The sequence below is a fragment of the Coregonus clupeaformis genome, chromosome 10 (assembly GCF_020615455.1).
Source record: "Coregonus clupeaformis isolate EN_2021a chromosome 10, ASM2061545v1, whole genome shotgun sequence".
Classification (NCBI taxonomy): Eukaryota; Metazoa; Chordata; class Actinopteri; order Salmoniformes; family Salmonidae; genus Coregonus; species Coregonus clupeaformis.
Genome location: NC_059201.1, coordinates 2,915,312 through 2,937,421, shown reverse-complemented (window position 1 = coordinate 2,937,421; position 22,110 = coordinate 2,915,312). Strand labels below are relative to the sequence as shown.

Sequence of the window (22,110 nt, the reverse complement as noted above, 5' to 3'; positions counted from 1 at the left end):
GGTAGCAGAGAGAACAATCTATGACTAGGGTGGCTGGAGTCTTCGACCATTTTGAGGGCCTTCCTCTGACACCGCCTGGTATAGAGGTCCTGGATGGCAGGAAGCTTGGCCCCAGTGATATACTGGGCCGTACGCACTACCCTCTGTAGCGCCTTGCGGTCTGTCTCCAGACTCCTTTCCGGAGGTAATAAAGTAGACATACCTTTACAAAGGAGGAGTGAGGGACACGCACTTTCAGGATCACATCAGTGTATCTCTGTGGCTGTTGCACCGGGACGTCCCACGGAGGGGGGCTCATCCCGTACTGAGGTCCGTCGACCACCTGGCCTGGGAGATGGGAGGAAGAGGAAGAAATACTCATTTAGCACAGAGTGCTGTGGATACCTCGCCTGGTTGCAGATCCGTGTGTGCTGTAGTTAAGCCAACTGTGTTGTCATGCGTTGTCGTACCTTACATTATACGCCCTACACGTACTGTATGGGGACAACCTGGAACGCCACTCAGAAATGTGTGTATTTTGTAACTGACAGCAATATGTCCGTTTCTGACGAACACCTTGTCTAGTTATTTGAAACAGACAAAAAGCTGTCCTGAGACAGTATTACTTTACCAGTATATGGCTCCATCTCCCAGGCACTGGATCTGGACTCAGTGTACGTCTCCAAACGATACTACCAACAAGAGGTTTCATAAGACATACTACCAACAAGAGGTTTCATAAGAGATTCATAAGAGATACTACCAACAAGAGGTTTCATAAGAGATACTACCAACAAGAGGTTTCATAAGAGATACTACCAACAAGAGGTTTCATAAGAGATACTACCAACAAGAGGTTTCATAAGAGATACTACCAACAAGAGGTTTCATAAGAGATACTACCAACAAGAGGTTTCATAAGAGATACTACCAACAAGAGGTTTCATAAGAGATACTACCAACAAGAGGTTTCATAAGAGATTTCATAAGAGATACTACCAACAAGAGGTTTCATAAGAGATACTACCAACAAGAGGTTTCATAAGAGATACTACCAACAAGAGGTTTCATAAAAGTTTCATAAGACATACTACCAACAAGAGGTTTCATAAGAGATACTACCAACAAGAGGTTTCATAAGAGATACTACCAACAAGAGGTTTCATAAGAGATACTACCAACAAGAGGTTTCATAAGAGATTCATAAGAGATACTACCAACAAGAGGTTTCATAAGAGATACTACCAACAAGAGGTTTCATAAGAGATACTACCAACAAGAGGTTTCATAAAAGTTTCATAAGACATACTACCAACAAGAGGTTTCATAAGAGATACTACCAACAAGAGGTTTCATAAGAGATACTACCAACAAGAGGTTTCATAAGACATAAAAAATTTAATGAAAATTAAATGACTAAAATGTAAAATGTAAATACTACCAACATCGGGTCTAGCATGAAGCGCTAGTTAGCAGACCTACCCGATACATTGTGATGGGTTGTAACTCCTTGAAGGTCAGGTTTCTGGCAGGCTTGCTGCTTTTGGACCACTTGGAGCCCACAAACTTCAGGAGAGCTTCTCTGGCTACATCCTCTGACACTTGAGGCACCCTGTAGAATACAGTCAGATCCAAAAGTATTGGCGCCCTTGATAGAATTGCAATAAAATGCAAATTAATTACATACAATGTGATTTTCTGGATTTTTGTTTTAGATTCTGTCTCTCACAGTTGAAGTGTACCTATGATAAAAAATTACAGACCTCTACGTGCTTTGTAAGTAGGAAAACCTGCAAAATCGGCAGTGTATCAAATACTTGTTCTCCCCACTGTACATAACAGTCAGATCCAAAAGTATTGACGCCCTTGATAGAGATGAGCAAAAAATAGTGTATAAAATAAATAATAGAAATACTGAGATATATTGTATGCTCAAACAAATGAAAAAAGTATATATTATACTAGTACAATCGCTCAAATAAATAGATTTTTTATTAACAAGTAAAAAAATTAAAAAATCTCAAAAAGATATGGGTCAAAATTATTGGCACCCCTAATAATAAATAAAATCAAACACAATTAAATTGGAATTCTACTTTTTTTTTTATGTATCTCAGCAGTTTTTTTTTATGTATTTTTTTTTTTTTAATCATCACTGTACGTCTAATAAATCACTGTGTGTGTTTATTTCATGAAAATAACTCCGAATACATGTTTTATCATTTATTTCCCTGAACCTCCTTTTGCCAATGACATGATCGTCTGATCGTGAGGGCGTGTTGATATAAATGTTTCTATATTTACATACACAGCCCTGATTGGCAGATAGGATCGTTTAGACTCTTCAGCCTACCCTGCTTACCTCTTCAAAGTAGGAGGATACATATGCAAATAAAACATGACTGGTCATTGGTCAGAATAATCAGATCAGATTGAGACAATAAAAATATTGTGGGGGCTGTTTTGTTAGACTTCAGTGTGGCTTTTGACATTATCGATCATAGTCTGCTGCTGGAAAAACGTATGTGTTATGGCTTCACACGCTGCTATGGTAGGTGCACAGTACTAATTAGAGCCATGACTATTCCACATTAACTCTATTCCACATCAGGTAACTGATGCAAGTAGTAAGATCAGATTTTAAAAAACAGATAAAAATACACCTTATGGAACAGCGGGGACTGTGAAGAGACACTCACACAGGCACAGACACACACTTACACACACACACACGATAAGACACTCCCTCTACACACACATACACATGGATGTTGTATTGTAGATATGTGATAGTAGAGTAGTGGCCTGAGGGAACACACATAATATGTTGTGAAAAGTGTTATGAAATGTAATGTCATGTAATACACTGCTCAAAAAAATAAAGGGAACACTTAAACAACATAATGTAACTCCAAGTCAATCACACTTCTGTGAAATCAAACTGTCCACTTAGGAAGCAACACTGATTGACAATACATTTCACATGCTGTTGTGCAAATGGAATAGACAACAGGTGGAAATTATAGGCAATTAGCAAGACACCCCCCAATAAAGGACTGGTTTTGCAGGTGGTGACCACAGACCACTTCTCAGTTCCTATGCTTCCTGGCTGATGTTTTGGTCACTTTTGAATGCTGGCGGTGCTTTCACTCTAGTGGTAGCATGAGACAGAGTCTACAACCCACACAAGTGGCTCAGGTAGTGCAGCTCATCCAGGATGGCACATCAATGCGAGCTGTGGCAAGAAGGTTTGCTGTGTCTGTCAGCGTAGTGTCCAGAGCATGGAGGCGCTACCAGGAGACAGGCCAGTACATCAGGAGACGTGGAGGAGGCCGTAGGAGGGCAACAACCCAGCAGCAGGACTGCTACCTCCGCCTTTGTGCAAGGAGGAGCAGGAGGAGCACTGCCAGAGCCCTGCAAAATGACCTCCAGCAGGCCACAAATGTGCTGTGTCTCTCAAACGGTCAGAAACAGACTCCATGAGGGTGGTATGAGGGGCCCGACATCCACAGGTGGGGGGTTGTGCTTACAGCCCAACACCGTGCAGGACGTTTGGCATTTGCCAGAGAACACCAAGATTGGCAAATTCGCCACTGGCGCCCTGTGCTCTTCACAGATGAAAGCAGGTTCACACTGAGCACGTGACAGACATGACAGAGTCTGGAGACGCCGTGGAGAACGTTCTGCTGCCTGCAACATCCTCCAGCATGACCGGTTTGGCGGTGGGTCAGTCATGGTGTGGGGTGGCATTTCTTTGGGGGGCCGCACAGCCCTCCATGTGCTCGCCAGAGGTAGCCTGACTGCCATTAGGTACCGAGATGAGATCCTCAGACCCCTTTTGAGACCATATGCTGGTGCGGTTGGCCCTGGGTTCCCTCCTAATGCAAGACAATGTTAGACCTCATGTGGCTGGAGTGTGTCAGCAGTTCCTGCAAGAGGAAGGCATTGATGCTATGGACTGGCCCGCCCGTTCCCCAGACCTGAATCCAATTGAGCACATCTGGGACATCATGTCTCGCTCCATCCACCAACGCCACGTTGCACCACAGACTGTCCAGGAGTTGGCGGATGCTTTAGTCCAGGTCTGGGAGGAGATCCCTCAGGAGACCATCCGCCACCTCATCAGGAGCATGCCCAGGCATTGTAGGGAGGTCATACAGGCACGTGGAGGCCACACACACTACTGAGCCTCATTTTGACTTGTTTTAAGGACATTACATCAAAGTTGGATCAGCCTGTAGTGTGGTTTTCCACTTTTAATTTTGAGGGTGACTCCAAATCCAGACCTCCATGGGATGATACATTTGATTTCCATTGATAATTTTTGTGTGATTTTGTTGTCAGCACATTCAACTATGTAAAGAAAAAAGTATTTAATAAGATTATTTCATTCATTCAGATCTAGGATGTGTTATTTTAGTGTTCCCTTTATATTTTTGAGCAGTGTATATTAAATTGTATATAACTGCCTTAATGTTGCTGGACCCCAGGAAGAGTAGCTGCTGCCTTGGCAGGAACTAATGGGGATCCTTAATAAATACAAATACAAATGTCATGCTGTGTGCCAAAAACTCCATCACACCTGAGCATCCACAAATAAATGGCTAATTGACCGCAAAATTAAGTCTACGGACTTGGATCCCACTGAAAACCTGTGCAAACAAAGGATATCAAGGATCTGGAAAGATTCTGTATGGAGGAATGGTCTACGACCCCTCCTTTTTAGAAAAAGGCTCAGTGCCGTTATACAGTTTTATTACGGTAGTCTGGGGTGTAGTACTACAGTACTGTAGTATGGGGTGTAGTAGTACAGTACTGTAGTCTGGGGTGTAGTACTAGAGTACTGTAGTCTGGGGTGTAGTACTACAGTACTGTAGTCTGGGGTGTAGTACTACAGTACTGTAGTCTGGGGTGTAGTAGTACAGTACTGTAGTCTGGGGTGTAGTACTACAGTACTGTAGTCTGGGGTGTAGTACTACAGTACTGTAGTATGGGGTGTAGTACTACAGTACTGTAGTATGGGGTGTAGTAGTACAGTACTGTAGTCTGGGGTGTAGTACTACAGTACTGTAGTCTGGGGTGTAGTACTACAGTACTGTAGTCTGGGGTGTAGTACTACAGTACTGTAGTCTGGGGTGTAGTAGTACAGTACTGTAGTCTGGGGTGTAGTACTAGAGTACTGTAGTCTGGGGTGTAGTAGTACAGTACTGTAGTCTGGGGTGTAGTACTAGAGTACTGTAGTCTGGGGTGTAGTACTACAGTACTGTAGTCTGGGGTGTAGTACTAGAGTACTGTAGTCTGGGGTGTAGTAGTACAGTACTGTAGTCTGGGGTGTAGTACTAGAGTACTGTAGTCTGGGGTGTAGTACTACAGTACTGTAGTCTGGGGTGTAGTACTAGAGTACTGTAGTCTGGGGTGTAGTACTAGAGTACTGTAGTCTGGGGTGTAGTACTACAGTACTGTAGTCTGGGGTGTAGTACTACAGTACTGTAGTCTGGGGTGTAGTAGTACAGTACTGTAGTCTGGGGTGTAGTAGTACAGTACTGTAGTCTGGGGTGTAGTACTACAGTACTGTAGTATGGGGTGTAGTACTACAGTACTGTAGTATGGGGTGTAGTAGTACAGTACTGTAGTCTGGGGTGTAGTACTACAGTACTGTAGTCTGGGGTGTAGTACTACAGTACTGTAGTCTGGGGTGTAGTACTACAGTACTGTAGTATGGGGTGTAGTAGTACAGTACTGTAGTATGGGGTGTAGTACTACAGTACTGTAGTCTGGGGTGTAGTACTACAGTACTGTAGTCTGGGGTGTAGTACTACAGTACTGTAGTATGGGGTGTAGTAGTACAGTACTGTAGTATGGGGTGTAGTAGTACAGTACTGTAGTATGGGGTGTAGTAGTACAGTACTGTAGTCTGAGGTGTAGTACTACAGTACTGTAGTTTGAGGTGTAGTACTACAGTACTGTAGTCTGGGGTGTAGTACTACAGTACTGTAGTCTGGGGTGTAGTAGTACAGTACTGTAGTCTGGGGTGTAGTACTACAGTACTGTAGTCTGGGGTGTAGTAGTACAGTACTGTAGTCTGGGGTGTAGTAGTACAGTACTGTAGTCTGGGGTGTAGTACTACAGTACTGTAGTCTGGGGTGTAGTACTACAGTACTGTAGTCTGGGGTGTAGTACTACAGTACTGTAGTCTGGGGTGTAGTAGTACAGTACTGTAGTCTGGGGTGTAGTACTACAGTACTGTAGTCTGGGGTGTAGTAGTACAGTACTGTAGTCTGGGGTGTAGTACTACAGTACTGTAGTCTGGGGTGTAGTACTACAGTACTGTAGTCTGGGGTGTAGTAGTACAGTGCTGTAGTCTGGGGTGTAGTAGTACAGTACTGTAGTCTGGGGTGTAGTAGTACAGTACTGTAGTCTGGGGTGTAGTAGTACAGTACTGTAGTCTGGGGTGTAGTACTACAGTACTGTAGTCTGGGGTGTAGTAGTACAGTGCTGTAGTCTGGGGTGTAGTAGTACAGTGCTGTAGTCTGGGGTGTAGTACTACAGTACTGTAGTCTGGGGTGTAGTAGTACAGTACTGTAGTCTGGGGTGTAGTAGTACAGTACTGTAGTCTGGGGTGTAGTAGTACAGTACTGTAGTCTGGGGTGTAGTACTACAGTACTGTAGTCTGGGGTGTAGTAGTACAGTACTGTAGTCTGGGGTGTAGTACCACAGTACTGTAGTCTGGGGTGTAGTACTACAGTACTGTAGTCTGGGGTGTAGTACTACAGTACTGTAGTCTGGGGGTGTAGTAGTACAGTACTGTAGTCTGGGGGTGTAGTACTACAGTACTGTAGTCTGGGGTGTAGTAGTACAGTACTGTAGTCTGGGGTGTAGTACTACAGTACTGTAGTCTGGGGTGTAGTACTACAGTACTGTAGTCTGGGGTGTAGTACTACAGTACTGTAGTCTGGGGTGTAGTACTACAGTACTGTAGTCTGGGGTGTAGTACTACAGTACTGTAGTCTGGGGTGTAGTACTACAGTACTGTAGTCTGGGGTGTAGTAGTACAGTACTGTAGTCTGGGGTGTAGTAGTACAGTGCTGTAGTCTGGGGTGTAGTACTACAGTACTGTAGTCTGGGGTGTAGTACTACAGTACTGTAGTCTGGGGTGTAGTACTACAGTACTGTAGTCTGGGGTGTAGTAGTACAGTGCTGTAGTCTGGGGTGTAGTACTACAGTACTGTAGTCTGGGGTGTAGTACTACAGTACTGTAGTCTGGGGTGTAGTAGTACAGTACTGTAGTCTGGGGTGTAGTACTACAGTACTGTAGTCTGGGGTGTAGTAGTACAGTACTGTAGTCTGGGGTGTAGTAGTACAGTACTGTAGTCTGGGGTGTAGTACTACAGTACTGTAGTCTGGGGTGTAGTACTACAGTACTGTAGTCTGGGGTGTAGTACTACAGTACTGTAGTCTGGGGTGTAGTACTACAGTACTGTAGTCTGGGGTGTAGTACTACAGTACTGTAGTCTGGGGTGTAGTACTACAGTACTGTAGTCTGGGGTGTAGTAGTACAGTACTGTAGTCTGGGGTGTAGTAGTACAGTACTGTAGTCTGGGGTGTAGTAGTACAGTACTGTAGTCTGGGGTGTAGTACTACAGTGCTGTAGTCTGGGGTGTAGTACTACAGTACTGTAGTCTGGGGTGTACTAGTACAGTGCTGTAGTCTGGGGTGTAGTACTACAGTACTGTAGTCTGGGGTGTAGTAGTACAGTGCTGTAGTCTGGGGTGTAGTACTACAGTGCTGTAGTCTGGGGTGTACTAGTACAGTGCTGTAGTCTGGGGTGTAGTACTACAGTGCTGTAGTCTGGGGTGTAGTACTACAGTACTGTAGTATGGGGTGTAGTATTACAGTGCTGTAGTCTGGGGTGTAGTACTACAGTACTGTAGTCTGGGGTGTAGTACTACAGTACTGTAGTATGGGGTGTAGTATTACAGTACTGTAGTCTGGGGTGTAGTAGTACAGTACTGTAGTCTGGGGTGTAGTACTACAGTACTGTAGTCTGGGGTGTAGTACTACAGTAATGTAGTCTGGGGTGTAGTAGTACAGTACTGTAGTCTGGGGTGTAGTAGTACAGTACTGTAGTCTGGGGTGTAGTACTACAGTACTGTAGTCTGGGGTGTAGTACTACAGTACTGTAGTCTGGGGTGTAGTACTACAGTACTGTAGTATGGGGTGTAGTAGTACAGTACTGTAGTATGGGGTGTAGTAGTACAGTACTGTAGTCTGGGGTGTAGTACTACAGTACTGTAGTCTGGGGTGTAGTACTACAGTACTGTAGTCTGGGGTGTAGTACTACAGTACTGTAGTCTGAGGTGTAGTACTACAGTACTGTAGTCTGGGGTGTAGTAGTACAGTACTGTAGTCTGGGGTGTAGTACTACAGTACTGTAGTCTGGGGTGTAGTAGTACAGTACTGTAGTCTGGGGTGTAGTACTACAGTACTGTAGTCTGGGGTGTAGTAGTACAGTACTGTAGTCTGGGGTGTAGTACTACAGTACTGTAGTCTGGGGTGTAGTACTGCAGTACTGTAGTCTGGGGTGTAGTACTACAGTACTGTAGTCTGGGGTGTAGTACTACAGTACTGTAGTCTGGGGTGTAGTACTACAGTACTGTAGTCTGGGGTGTAGTACTACAGTACTGTAGTCTGGGGTGTAGTACTACAGTACTGTAGTCTGGGGTGTAGTACTACAGTACTGTAGTATGGGGTGTAGTATTACAGTACTGTAGTCTGGGGTGTAGTACTACAGTACTGTAGTCTGGGGTGTAGTAGTACAGTGCTGTAGTCTGGGGTGTAGTACTACAGTACTGTAGTCTGGGGTGTAGTATTACAGTGCTGTAGTCTGGGGTGTAGTAGTACAGTACTGTAGTCTGAGGTGTAGTACTACAGTACTGTAGTCTGGGGTGTAGTAGTACAGTACTGTAGTCTGGGGTGTAGTAGTACAGTACTGTAGTCTGGGGTGTAGTAGTACAGTACTGTAGTATGGGGTGTAGTAGTACAGTACTGTAGTCTGGGGTGTAGTAGTACAGTACTGTAGTCTGGGGTGTAGTAGTACAGTACTGTAGTCTGGGGTGTAGTAGTACAGTACTGTAGTCTGGGGTGTAGTAGTACAGTACTGTAGTCTGGGGTGTAGTACTGCAGTACTGTAGTCTGGGGTGTAGTACTGCAGTACTGTAGTCTGGGGTGTAGTACTACAGTACTGTAGTCTGGGGTGTAGTACTACAGTACTGTAGTCTGGGGTGTAGTACTACAGTACTGTAGTCTGGGGTGTAGTACTACAGTACTGTAGTCTGGGGTGTACTAGTACAGTGCTGTAGTCTGGGGTGTAGTACTACAGTACTGTAGTCTGGGGTGTAGTACTACAGTACTGTAGTCTGGGGTGTAGTACTACAGTACTGTAGTCTGGGGTGTAGTACTACAGTACTGTAGTCTGGGGGTGTAGTAGTACAGTACTGTAGTCTGGGGTGTAGTACTACAGTACTGTAGTCTGGGGTGTAGTACTACAGTACTGTAGTCTGGGGTGTAGTACTACAGTACTGTATTCTGGGGTGTAGTAGTACAGTACTGTAGTCTGGGGTGTAGTAGTACAGTACTGTAGTCTGGGGTGTAGTAGTACAGTACTGTAGTCTGGGGTGTAGTACTACAGTACTGTAGTCTGGGGTGTAGTAGTACAGTACTGTAGTCTGGGGTGTAGTAGTACAGTACTGTAGTCTGGGGTGTAGTACTACAGTACTGTAGTCTGGGGTGTAGTAGTACAGTACTGTAGTCTGGGGTGTAGTAGTACAGTACTGTAGTCTGGGGTGTAGTAGTACAGTACTGTAGTCTGGGGTGTAGTACTACAGTACTGTGGGAGGTCTAGCGGTTTTAAGCTGCTGCCTCTGGAGCACACGTATGATGTACCGCTCCCAGCATGGGTTCAAATCCGGACAACTGCTCTTTCAGCATTCCCTTTATCCAATAAACATAGAAAATACTTATATATTAAATAGTACAGTACTGTATCTAGTCTCACCTGACGTTAGGGACGGATGCATTCCTGTCGTTCTCAGGTTGAGGGTTGTAGGCAGGAGGGGGCGGGTACAGCTGGTCTGTGTCTGAGGGAAATACATGCATTTCAGTCATTCATAAAGGCATTCTGGTCTCCTGTGTCTAAGGGAAATACATGCTTTTCAGTCATTCATAAAGGCATTCTGGTCTCCTGTGTCTAAGGGAAATACATGCATTTCAGTCATTCATAAAGGCATTCTGGTCTCCTGTGTCTGAGGGAAATACATGCATTTCAGTCATTCATAAAGGCATTCTGGTCTCCTGTGTCTGAGGGAAATACATGCATTTCAGTCATTCATAAAGGCATTCTGGTCTCCTGTGTCTAAGGGAAATACATGCATTTCAGTCATTCATAAAGGCATTCTGGTCTCCTGTGTCTAAGGGAAATACATGCATTTCAGTCATTCATAAAGGCATTCTGGTCTCCTGTGTCTGAGGGAAATACATGCATTTCAGTCATTCATAAAGGCATTCTGGTCTCCTGTGTCTGAGGGAAATACATGCATTTCAGTCATTCATAAAGGCATTCTGGTCTCCTGTGTCTGAGGGAAATACATGCATTTCAGTCATTCATAAAGGCATTCTGGTCTCCTGTGTCTGAGGGAAACACAAGCATTTCAGTCATTCATAAAGGCATTCTGGTCTCCTGTGTCTGAGGGAAATACATGCATTTCAGTCATTGATAAAGGCATTTCAGACATTCATATGAAGGCATTCATTAAGTTATTTTGGTCTTTAATCCTCAAAACAGACGGGGTAAATAAACACTAGGATCTCAAATCAAATGTTATTTGTCACATGCGCCGAATACAACAGGTCTAGACCTTACAGTGAAATGCTTACTTACAGCCCTTAACCAACAATGAAGTTTAAGAAAAAAAAGTGTTAAGTAAAAAATAGATAAGTAAAAAATAAAAATAACAAATGATTAAAGAACAGCAGTAAAATAAAATAACAGTAAGGAGGCTATATACAGGGGGTACCGGTACAGAGTCAATGTGCGGGGGCACCGGTTAGTCGAGGTAATTGAGGTAATATGTACATGTGGGTAGAGTTAAAGTGATCTACAGCCAACTCAATCACTTTGTCTGTGTCCCAAATTGCACCCTGTTCCCAACACAGTGCACTACTTTTGGCCAGTGCCCACATAGACGTCTGGTAAATTGTAGTGCACTGTGTAGGGAATAGGGTGCCTTTTCAGACCCAGACTTCGATCACGTTTAATGTTGTGTGCTGAAGTGAGTAACACAGACAGCTGAATGAGCTGATAAAGGAGGTGTTGATTATTTAGGGAGACAAACTGACTGACACTCACCCCCGCCTTTGGGCTTCTCATACTCCGTCACACAGTTCAGTGTGTGTGTGTGTGTGTGTGTGTCTCACCTCCTCCTTTGGGCTCATCGTACCCCGTCACACAGTCTAGCCAGCCAGGAGGGGGCGCCGACGGACCCTCCTCTGGAATGTTGGGATCAAACGCTCCTGTCGATGTCAGAGGAACACAAACAGTGAGTGATGTAATCAAACCAGGGAGATACCAAATCACAAATGGGAAACATCTGGTTCATGTCCCAACTATCCATTAGGCCACACAACGAAAAACAAGAATGAGTGTTTGTTATTGGACAAATTCCAATAGTACCTCCCCATTTCACTCTGTTTCAGACAGTTTTTTTCCCATTTGGTGCCTAATGAATATGACCCTGATATGAGTAGGACCAGGAGTCTTTCCTGACTCTAATAACTGGGGCCAGGAGTGTTTCCTGACTCTAATAACTGGGGCCAGGAGTGTTTCCTGACTCTAATAACCGGGGCCAGGAGTCTTTCCTGACTCTAATAACCGGGGCCAGGAGTCTTCAAGGTTCAGGTCTGGTCAGGTCACGTGGTCAGAAGAAACCCAGTTATGACAGAGACTCAGATGTCAAGGTTCTGGTCAGGTCACATGGTCAGAAGATGTTGGATATAGGCTAGGCCCTGGTTATAGTCCAACTTAAAGGGGGTTATACTGTATGTCACAAGTTTAACAGAGCAGTAAACAAGTTTTATAAATCATTGGCTTGTGTCCAATAGGGAAGTTTGTCTCTAAACAACAGTGACGTTTGTATCTAAACAACAGTGAAGTTTCTATCTAAACAATATGGATTCATCAGTCTGCTCAGTCTCATCATTGGTAACGTTCTCGCTCAATGAGACAAACAACATTAAAACCTTAGATATAGAATTGAATAATAGAGACAAAAAAAGACACAGATGCTCTATTGAAAACAGTCATTTTGTAATTGATCAAACAGTCTCATTATTCCGATGGTCACATCATTGGAAACTTCTCTCAATCAGGCAAATAACATTAGCTTTCATCTAACATGAGTATCTGGCAGGCTTGAGTCATGGAAATAGAGAACCCCACCACCGGCCCAGGTGACAGGCCCAGGTGACAGGCCCAGGTGACAGGCCCAGGTGACAGGCCCAGGTGACAAGCGACAGGCCCAGGTGACAGGCCCAGGTGACAGGCCCAGGTGACAGGCCCAGGTGACAGGTGACAGGCCCAGGTGACAGGCCCAGGTGACAGGCCCAGGTGACAGGCCCAGGTGACAGGCCCAGGTGACAGGCCCAGGTGACAGGCCCAGGTGACAGGTGACAGGCCCAGGTGACAGGCCCAGGCCGATAGTGGTCAAGTTCCTGAGGTTCAAGGACAAGGTAGCCGTTCTGGAAAGAGCCAAGAACTTGAGAGGAACATACATCTTCTTCAACGAGGACAATCCTGAAGTCTTGCACCAGAAGATAAAATAACCTATCCCGGCCATGAAAGCTGCCAGAGCACGTGGGGACATTGCTTACATCCGCTATGACAGGCTCATTGTCCGCCCTCCCTCCCAGAAGCCTGGAAGGGATGAGACAGCCAAGCCTATAGGTTCGTAGCTTCAACCCCACAGCACACACACACACACCAACTGATTAATGGACTGCTGAATGTATGTTTTTTTGTTGTTGTTGTTATTTTCAGTATTATGTCTATCTCTGATAGGCTACCCAGGAAAGGGCTGAAAATAGCCCATATTAATATATGTAGCCTTAGAAATAAGGTTAATGAAATCAATAACTTGCTAACATCAGATAACATTAATATATTAGCCATTTCTGAGACTCACTTGGATAATTCATTTGATGATACAGCAGTAGCAATACAAGGATATAACATCTACAGAAGAGACAGGAACGCTTATGGGGGAGGTGTTGCTGTATATATTCAGAGCCATATCCCTGCAATGCTTAGAGAATAACTCATGTCAAGCGTCCCGTGTAGCTCAGTTGGTAGAGCATGGTGTTTGCAACGCCAGGGTTGTGGGTTCGATTCCCACGGGGGGCCAATATGAAAACGCATGCGCTCACTAACTAACTGTAAGTCGCTCTGGATAAGAGCGTCTGCTAAATGACTAAACTGAAAAAGTGTTATTGAAGTTCTGTGGTTGCAGGTTCACCTGCCTCATCTAAAGCCTGTTATTTTGGGGTGTTGCTATAGGCCACCAAGTGCTAACTGTCAGTATCTAAATAATGTGTGTGAAATGCTTGATAGTGTATGTGATGTAAACAGAGAGGTCTTGGCATGTTGAATATTGGCTGGTTTTCATCAAGCTGTCCGCTCAAGAGGAAGCGTCTCACTGTAACCAGTGCCTGTAATCTTGTTCAGGGTATTAATCAACCTACCAGGGTGTTTACAAACACTACAGGAACAAGATCATCCACATGTATTGATCACATTTTTACTAATACTGTAGAACTTTGTTCTAAAGCTGTATCCGTACCCATTGGATGCAGTGATCACAATATAGTGGCTATACTCCAGGAAAGCCAAAGTTCCAAAAGCTGGGCCTAAAATAGTGTATAAGAGATCATACAAAAGATTTTGCTGTGACTCATATGTGGATGATGTTAAAAATATTTGTTGGTCTGATGTGATTAATAAGGAGCATCCAGACGCTGCAATTTATGAATTTATAAATTGCTTCTTCCAATAATTGATAAACAGGCACCTGTTATGAAACAGACTGTTAGAACTGTTAAGGCTCCATGGATTGATGAGGAATTGAAAAACTGTCTTGTTGAAAGAGACGGGGTAAAAGGAGTGGCTAATAAGTCTGGCTGCACATCTGACTGGCTGACTTACTGCAAATTGAAAAATTATGTGACTAAACTCAACAAAAAGAAGAAGAAACTGTATTATGAAGCCAAGATCAATGGCATAATGACAAATTCAACTCCATCATTCATCAAATCAGATGGCTTATTCATCACACAACCATTTGATGTTGCCAATTATTTTAATGATCATTGGCAAAGTGGGTAAACTTAGGCAGGAAATGCCACCAACGAACAGCGAGCCATCGTATTCATGCATTAAAAAACAAATAATGAAAGTTTGAATTATGTAAAGTTAGTGTGGGAGAGGTGGAAAAATGATTGTTATCGATCAATAATGACAAACCTCCTGGCATTGACTACTTACATGGAAAGCGACTGAGTCCATTCCTATTTGTCATATCTTTCATCTGAGCCTAGAGGAAAGTCTTTGTCCTCAGGCCTGGAGGGAAGCCAAAGTCATTCCACTACCCAAGAGTGGTAAAGTGGCTTTTACTGGTTCTAACAGAAGACCTATCAACTCGCTGCCAGCTATTAAAAATTGTATCTGACCAAATACAACGCTATTTTTCTGTAAACAAATTGACAACAGACTTTCAGCATACTTATAGAGAAAGGGCACTCAACATGTACTGCACTGACACAAATTACTGATGATTGGTTGAAAGAAATTGATAATAAGATGATTGTGGGAGCTGTACTGTTAATGTCAGTGCAGCTTTTCATATTATTGACCATAACCTGTTGTTGAGAAAACGTACACTACCGTTCAAAAGTTTGGGGTCACTTAGAAATGTCCTTGATTTCCATGAAAACATACATGAAATTAGTTTGAACAGGAAATATAGGAACATGAATAGGAAATGTAGTCATTGACAAGGTTAGAAATAATGATTTTTAATTGAAATAATAATTGTGTCCTTCAAACTTTGCTTTCGTCAAAGAATCCTCCATTTGTAGCAATTACAGCCTTGCAGACCTTTGGCATTCTAGTTGTCAATTTGTTGAGGTAATCTGAAGAGATTTCACCCCATGCTTCCTGAAGCACCTCCCACAAGTTGGATTGGATTGATGGGCACTTCTTACGTACGTTCAAGCTGCTCCCACAACAGCTCAATAGGGTTGAGATCCGGTGACTGTGCTGGCCACTCCATTATAGACAGAATACCAGATGACTGCTTCTTCCCTAAATAGTTATTGCATAGTTTGGAGCTGTGCTTTGGGTCATTGTCCTGTTGTAGGAGGAAATTGGCTCCAATCAAGCCCCATCCACAGGGTATGGCATGGCGTTGCAAAACGGAGTGATAGCCTTCCTTCTTCAAGATCCCTTTTACCCTGTACAAATCTCCCACTTTACCAGATGGCATCAAGCACTCATCCAGCATCTTTTCATTTGGTCTGCGTCTCACAAATGTTCTTCTTTGTGATCCGAACACCTCAAACTTCCTCTGTCCAGTGTCTGTGTTATTTTGCCCATCTTAATCTTTTCTTTTTATTGGCCAGTCTGAGATAAGGCTTTTTCTTTGCAACTCTGCCTAGAAGGTCAGCATCCCGGAGTCGCCTCTTCACTGTTGACGTTGAGACTGGTGTTTTGCGGGTACTATTTAATGAAGCTGCCAGTTGAGGACCTGTGAGGCGTCTGTTTCTCAAACTAGACACTCTAATGTATTTGTCCTCTTGCTCAGTTGTGCACCGGGGCCTCCCACTCCTCTTTCTATTCTGGTTAGAGCCAGTTTGCGCTGTTCTTTTAACGGAGTAGTACACAGCGTTGTACGAGATCTCAGTTTCTTGGCAATTTCTCGCATGATATAGCTTTCATTTCTCAGAACAAGAATAGACTGATGAGTTTCAGAAGAAAGTTATTTGTTTCTGGCCATTTTGAGCCTGTAATCAAACCCACATTTGCTGATGCTCCAGATACTCAACTAGTCTCAAGAAGTTGTATTGCTTCTTTAATCAGCACAACCGTTTTCAGCTGTGCTAACATAATTGCAAAAGGGTTTTCTAATGATCAATTAGCCTTTTAAAATGATAAACTTGGATTAGCAAACACAACGTGCCATTGGAACACAGGACTGATGGTTGCTGATAATGGGCCTCTGTACGCCTGTGTAGATATTCCATTAAAAATCAGCAATTTCCAGCTACAATAGCCACTCGGGCCCAGTGTCGTCCAGGTTTGGCCGGTGTAGTCCGTCATTGTAAATAAGAATTTGTTCTTAACTGAATTGCCTAGTTAAATAAAGGTAAAATAAAAAATAAAATTTACAACATTAACAATGTCTACACTGTATTTCTGATCAATCAATCAATCAATTTTATTTTATATAGCCCTTCTTACATCAGCTAATATCTGATCAATGTGATGTTATTTTAAATGGACAAAAAATTTGCTTTTCTTTCAAAAACAAGGACATTTCTAAGTGACCCCAAACTTTTGAACGGTAGGGTATGTTTTATGGATTTTCAACCTGCCATATCGTGGATTCAGAGCTATCTATCTAATATAACTCAAACGGTTTTCTTTAATGGAAGCTTCTCTAATGTCATACGTGTGGTAAAATGTGGTGTACCACAGGGCAGCTCTCTAGGCCCTCTACTCTTTTCTATTTTTACCAATGACTTGCCACTGGCATTAAACAAAGCCTGTGTATCCATGTATGCTGATGATTCAACCATATAAATGTCAGCAACCACAGCTAATGAAGTCATTGAAACCCTTAACAAAGAGTTGCAGTCTGTTTTGGAATGGGTGGCCAGTAATAAACTGGTCCTGAACATCTCTAAAACTAAGAGCATTGGATTTGGTGCAAATCATTCCCTAAATTCTAGACCTCAGCTGAATCTGGTAATGAATGGTGTGGCTGTTGAACAAGTTGAGGAGACTAAATGACTTGGTGTTACCTTAGATTGTAAACTGTCATGGTTAAAACATATAGATTCAATGGTTGTAAAGATTGGGAGAAGCTTGTCTGTAATAAAGAGACACCACACTCCAAAAAGCAAGTCCTGCAGGCTCTAGTTTTATCTTGATTATTGTCCAGTCATATGGTCAAGTGCTGCAAAGAAAGACCTAGTTAAGCTGCAGCTGGCACAGAACAGAGCGGCACGTCTTGCTCTTCATTGTAATCAGAGGGCTGATTTCCATACTATTCCTGCCGGTCTCTCTTGGCTAAAAGTTGAGGAGAGACTGACTGCATCACTTCTTCTTTTTATATGAAACATTAATGTGTTGACAATTCCAAATTGTTTTTATAGTCAACTTACACACAGCTCTGACACACACACTTACTCCACCAGACATGCCAGGGGTCTTTTCACAGTCCCCAAATCGAGAACAAATTCAAGAAAACGTACAGTGTTATATAGAGCCATTATTGCATGGAACTCCCTACCATCTCATATTGCTCAAATGAACAGCAAACCTGGTTTAAAAAAACAGATAAAGCAACACCTCACGGCACAATGCCTCTCCCCAATTTGACATAGATATTTTGTGTGTATGTATTGATATGTAGGCTATGTGTGCCATTTTTAAACGTACAGTGCCTTGCAAAAGTATTCATCCTACTTGGCGTTTTTCCTATTTTGTTGCATTACAACCTGTAATTTAAATGGATTTTTATTTGGATTTCATGTAATGGACATACACAGAATAGTCTAAATTGGTGAAGTGAAATGAAAAAAATAACTTGTTTCAAAAGATTCAACAACAAAAAAATAACGGAAAAGTGGTGGTCCATATGTATTCACCCCCTTTGCTATGAAGCCCCTAAATAAGATATGTTGAAACCAATTACCTTCAGAAGTCACATTATTAGTGAAATAAAGTCCACCTGTGTGCAATCTAAGTGTCACATGATCTGTCACATGATCTCAGTATATATACACCTGTTCTGAAAGGCCCCAGAGTCTGCAACACCACTAAGCAAGGAGCACCACCAAGCAAACGGCACCATGAAAATCAAGGAGCTCTCCAAACAGGTCAGGGACAAAGTTGTGGAGAAGTACAGATCAGGGTTGGGTTATAAAAACATATCAGAAACTTTGAACATCCCACGGAGCGCCATTAAATCCATTATTAAAAAATGGAAAGAATATGGCACCACAACAAACCTGCCAAGAGAGGGCCGCTCACAGACCAGGCAAGGAGGGCATTAATCAGAGAGGCAACAAAGAGACCAAATATAACCCTGAAGGAGCTGCAAAGCTGCAAAGCTTAACTTAAAGTTGCTGTACACCAGTGAAACCCATCCAAGTTGAAGGAGCTGGAGCAGTTTTAACTTGAAGAATGGGCAAAAATCCCAGTGGTTAGATGTGCCAAGCTTATATAGACATACCCCAAGAGACTTGCAGCTGTAATTGCTGCAAAAGGTGGCTCTACAAAGTATTGACTTTGGTGAGTTGAATAGTTATGCACGCTCAAGTTCAGTTTTTGTGTGTTATTTCTTGTTTGTTTCACAATAAAGAAAAATTTGCATCTTGAAAGTGGTAGGCATGTTGTGTAAATCTAATGATAAACCCCCCCAAAAAAATCCAGTTTAATTCCAGGTTGTAAGGCAACAAAATAGGAAAAATGCCAAGGGGGGTGAATACTTTCGCAAGCCACTGTATGTAGTTCTGTCCTTGAGCTGTTCTTGTCTATTAATGTTCTGTATTATGTCATGTTTCATGTTTTGTGTGGACCCCAGGAAGAGTAGCTGCTGCTTTCGCAACAGCTAATGGGGATTCCTAATACAATACCAAAATACCAATACCAAGTTTCAAATTGTATTATGTATGGGATACATCATCCACCAAAATGTTTAATTGCAGGTTCCTTCTCGACAATGCAACAACAATAAGAAATAATAAAATATAAGAATAGGAACAGAGTAAATGGCTCAGTAGAACAGAATAAACATGTTATCATAAGTATAATACAGGAATAACAATAATAATATAATAATAATACTATAATAATAGGAGTATGGGTGGACTGGACAGCGCTCTCGCTCCCACAGGAAAAACAGACATTCGTTGGGAGGGAGAGGACAGGATGTTATATTGTCATCCACCAACAATCCTACTCTCTCTGGCTTCTACAGATCATGTTGGATTTGAAAGGTCTGGGCTAGGGAGTAGTCAGGCAAGTTTTTTTTTTAAATCAAACAATATTTTTTTCCCCAAGAACTGGAAGGCGGGAGAGTCGAGCTGAGCTGAGCAACATACTATAGTCATATTATTAGCAACTAATGTCCATGTAGGTAGGTCCACAGTGTGATGTCTCCGTAGTATATTTACATGCATTGTATTACCATTAAAAGGTTTAATACTGGCGGCAGGTGGCTTAGTGGTTAAGAGAGTTGTGCCAGTAACCGAAAGGTCGCTGGTTCTAATCCCCGAGCCGACTAGGTGAAAAATCTGTCGATGTGCCCTTGAGCAAGGCACTTAACCCTAATTGCTCCTGTAAGTCGCTCTGGATAAGAGCGTCTGCTAGATAGCTGGACATTATACATGTGCTGCAAACTGTTGCCAGTCCACACACACATAGTCTGTGCAACATCATGCACAGTGATTCGATACATGTGTGAGAATCAAATGAAAAAATTTGCAAGAAAACACTTCACTGTTGTCCATATTACTGTGTAATAACTCCTCTAAAATGTAACAATATACTATAGTTTACATATTACACTGTAGCTCAGTTGGTAGAGCATGGTGTTTGCAACGCCAGGGTTGTGGGTTCGATTCCCACGGGGGGCCAGTATGAAAATGTATGCACTCACTAACTGTAAGTCGCTCTGGATAAGAGCGTCTGCTAAATGATGTAAATGTGAAATGTACTAACATTGTAATAACTATGGTATTACGAAGGTATCCATTACCTTAGTGGCACCATGACCCAGACACCATCAACGTGGTGCCACTCAGGAACCTGTAGGGCCCAGACACCATCAACATGGTGCCACTCAGGAACCTGTAGGGCCCAGACACCATCAACATGGTGCCACTCAGGAACCTGTAGGGCCCAGACACCATCAACGTGGTGCCACTCAGGAACCTGTAGGGCCCAGACACCATCAACATGGTGCCACTCAGGAACCTGTAGGAACTAGACACCATCAACATGGTGCCACTCAGGAACCTGTAGGAACTAGACACCATCAACATGGTGCTACTCAGGAACCTGTAGGAACTAGACACCATCAACATGGTGCTACTCAGGAACCTGTAGGGCCCAGACACCATCTGTAATCAAGTGGTAACTTTGTCTTTGTGCACCAGAATGCCCCTTTTCATTCCATTGACCTTTAGCACTACACAGCACCACCTTATTCCCTACGTAGTGCACTACTTTTGAACAGAGCTCTATAGGCCCTGGTTAGAAGTAGTGTAAATAATAGGGTGCCATTTGGAACACAGCTACGGGATTATTCCTATGGGTGCCTTTCCCATTCCTTCCAAATGTTCGTTTGAATGTACCAGCGTGAGCGTACAGGGCTAAATATAGCACAGCACAGGCTGGTCATTGGTGTCACTGAACACAATACAGTTATCAGTCTATTTAAACACCTATGAGAAGCAGTTTCCCTGCACTGTTATGAGATCTGAGTTTAAGATTATAAATCATATATATGTCAGGCCTTTATCCCAAAAAGCTTACAGTACAGTATGAAGAAAAGTATGAGAATGTATGACTCACTACTGTAAGTCTCTCTGGATAGGAGCGTCTGCTAAATGACTCACTACTGTAAGTGGCTCCTGATAAGAGCGTCTGCTAAATGACTCACTACTGGAAGTCTCTCTGGATAAGAGCGTCTGCTAAATGACTCACTACTGTAAGTGGCTCCTGATAAGAGCGTCTGCTAAATGACTCACTACTGGAAGTCTCTCTGGATAAGAGCGTCTGCTAAATGACTCACTACTGTAAGTGGCTCCTGATAAGAGCGTCTGCTAAATGACTCACTACTGGAAGTCTCTCTGGATAAGAGTGTCTGCTAAATGACTCACTACTGTAAGTCTCTCTGGATAAGAGCGTCTGCTAAATGACTCACTACTGAAAGTCTCTCTGGATAAGAGTGTCTGCTAAATGACTCACTACTGTAAGTCTCTCTGGATAAGAGTGTCTGCTAAATGACTCACTACTGTAAGTCTCTCTGGATAAGAGTGTCTGCTAAATGACTCACTACTGTAAGTCTCTCTGGATAAGAGTGTCTGCTAAATGACTCACTACTGTAAGTCTCTCTGGATAAGAGCGTCTGCTAAATGACTCACTACTGTAAGTCTCTCTGGATAAGAGCGTCTGCTAAATGACTCACTACTGTAAGTCTCTCTGGATAAGAGTGTCTGCTAAATGACTCACTACTGTAAGTCTCTCTGGATAAGAGCGTCTGCTAAATGACTCACTACTGTAAGTCTCTCTGGATAAGAGCGTCTGCTAAATGACTCACTACTGTAAGTCTCTCTGGATAAGAGCGTCTGCTAAATGACTCACTACTGTAAGTCTCTCTGGATAAGAGCGTCTGCTAAATGACTCACTACTGGAAGTCTCTCTGGATAAGAGCGTCTGCTAAATGACTCACTACTGTAAGTGGCTCCTGATAAGAGCGTCTGCTAAATGACTCACTACTGTAAGTCTCTCTGGATAAGAGCGTCTGCTAAATGACTCACTACTGTAAGTCTCTCTGGATAAGAGCGTCTGCTAAATGACTCACTACTGAAAGTGGCTCCTGATAAGAGCGTCTGCTAAATGACTCACTACTGTACGTCTCTCTGGATAAGAGCGTCTGCTAAATGACTCACTACTGTAAGTCTCTCTGGATAAGAGCGTCTGCTAAATGACTCACTACTGTAAGTCTCTCTGGATAAGAGCGTCTGCTAAATGACTCACTACTGTAAGTCTCTCTGGATAAGAGTGTCTGCTAA

At 43.0% G+C, this 22,110-nt stretch overlaps 1 protein-coding gene and 1 long non-coding RNA gene across 2 annotated transcripts in view; one reads left to right on the top strand and one right to left on the bottom strand.

The window, feature by feature from the left end:
- The window catches only part of ssuh2.1 (ssu-2 homolog, tandem duplicate 1), a 43,462-nt gene that overhangs the window by 17,133 nt on the left and 4,219 nt on the right, over positions 1–22,110 (bottom strand). The window contains exons 2-6 of the mRNA XM_041887263.1: positions 11,452–11,547; positions 10,034–10,115; positions 1,462–1,591; positions 611–671; positions 203–327 (exon numbers count right to left, since the gene is read on the bottom strand). Of these exons, the coding sequence (XP_041743197.1) occupies positions 203–327; positions 611–671; positions 1,462–1,591; positions 10,034–10,115; positions 11,452–11,547 (494 nt within the window). The remainder of the gene's footprint in view (positions 1–202; positions 328–610; positions 672–1,461; positions 1,592–10,033; positions 10,116–11,451; positions 11,548–22,110) is intronic.
- Positions 705–1,446, top strand: LOC123491603. Its single transcript, XR_006661461.1, has 3 exons — positions 705–947; positions 988–1,043; positions 1,083–1,446. It is a non-coding gene; the product is annotated as an uncharacterized LOC123491603 (long non-coding RNA).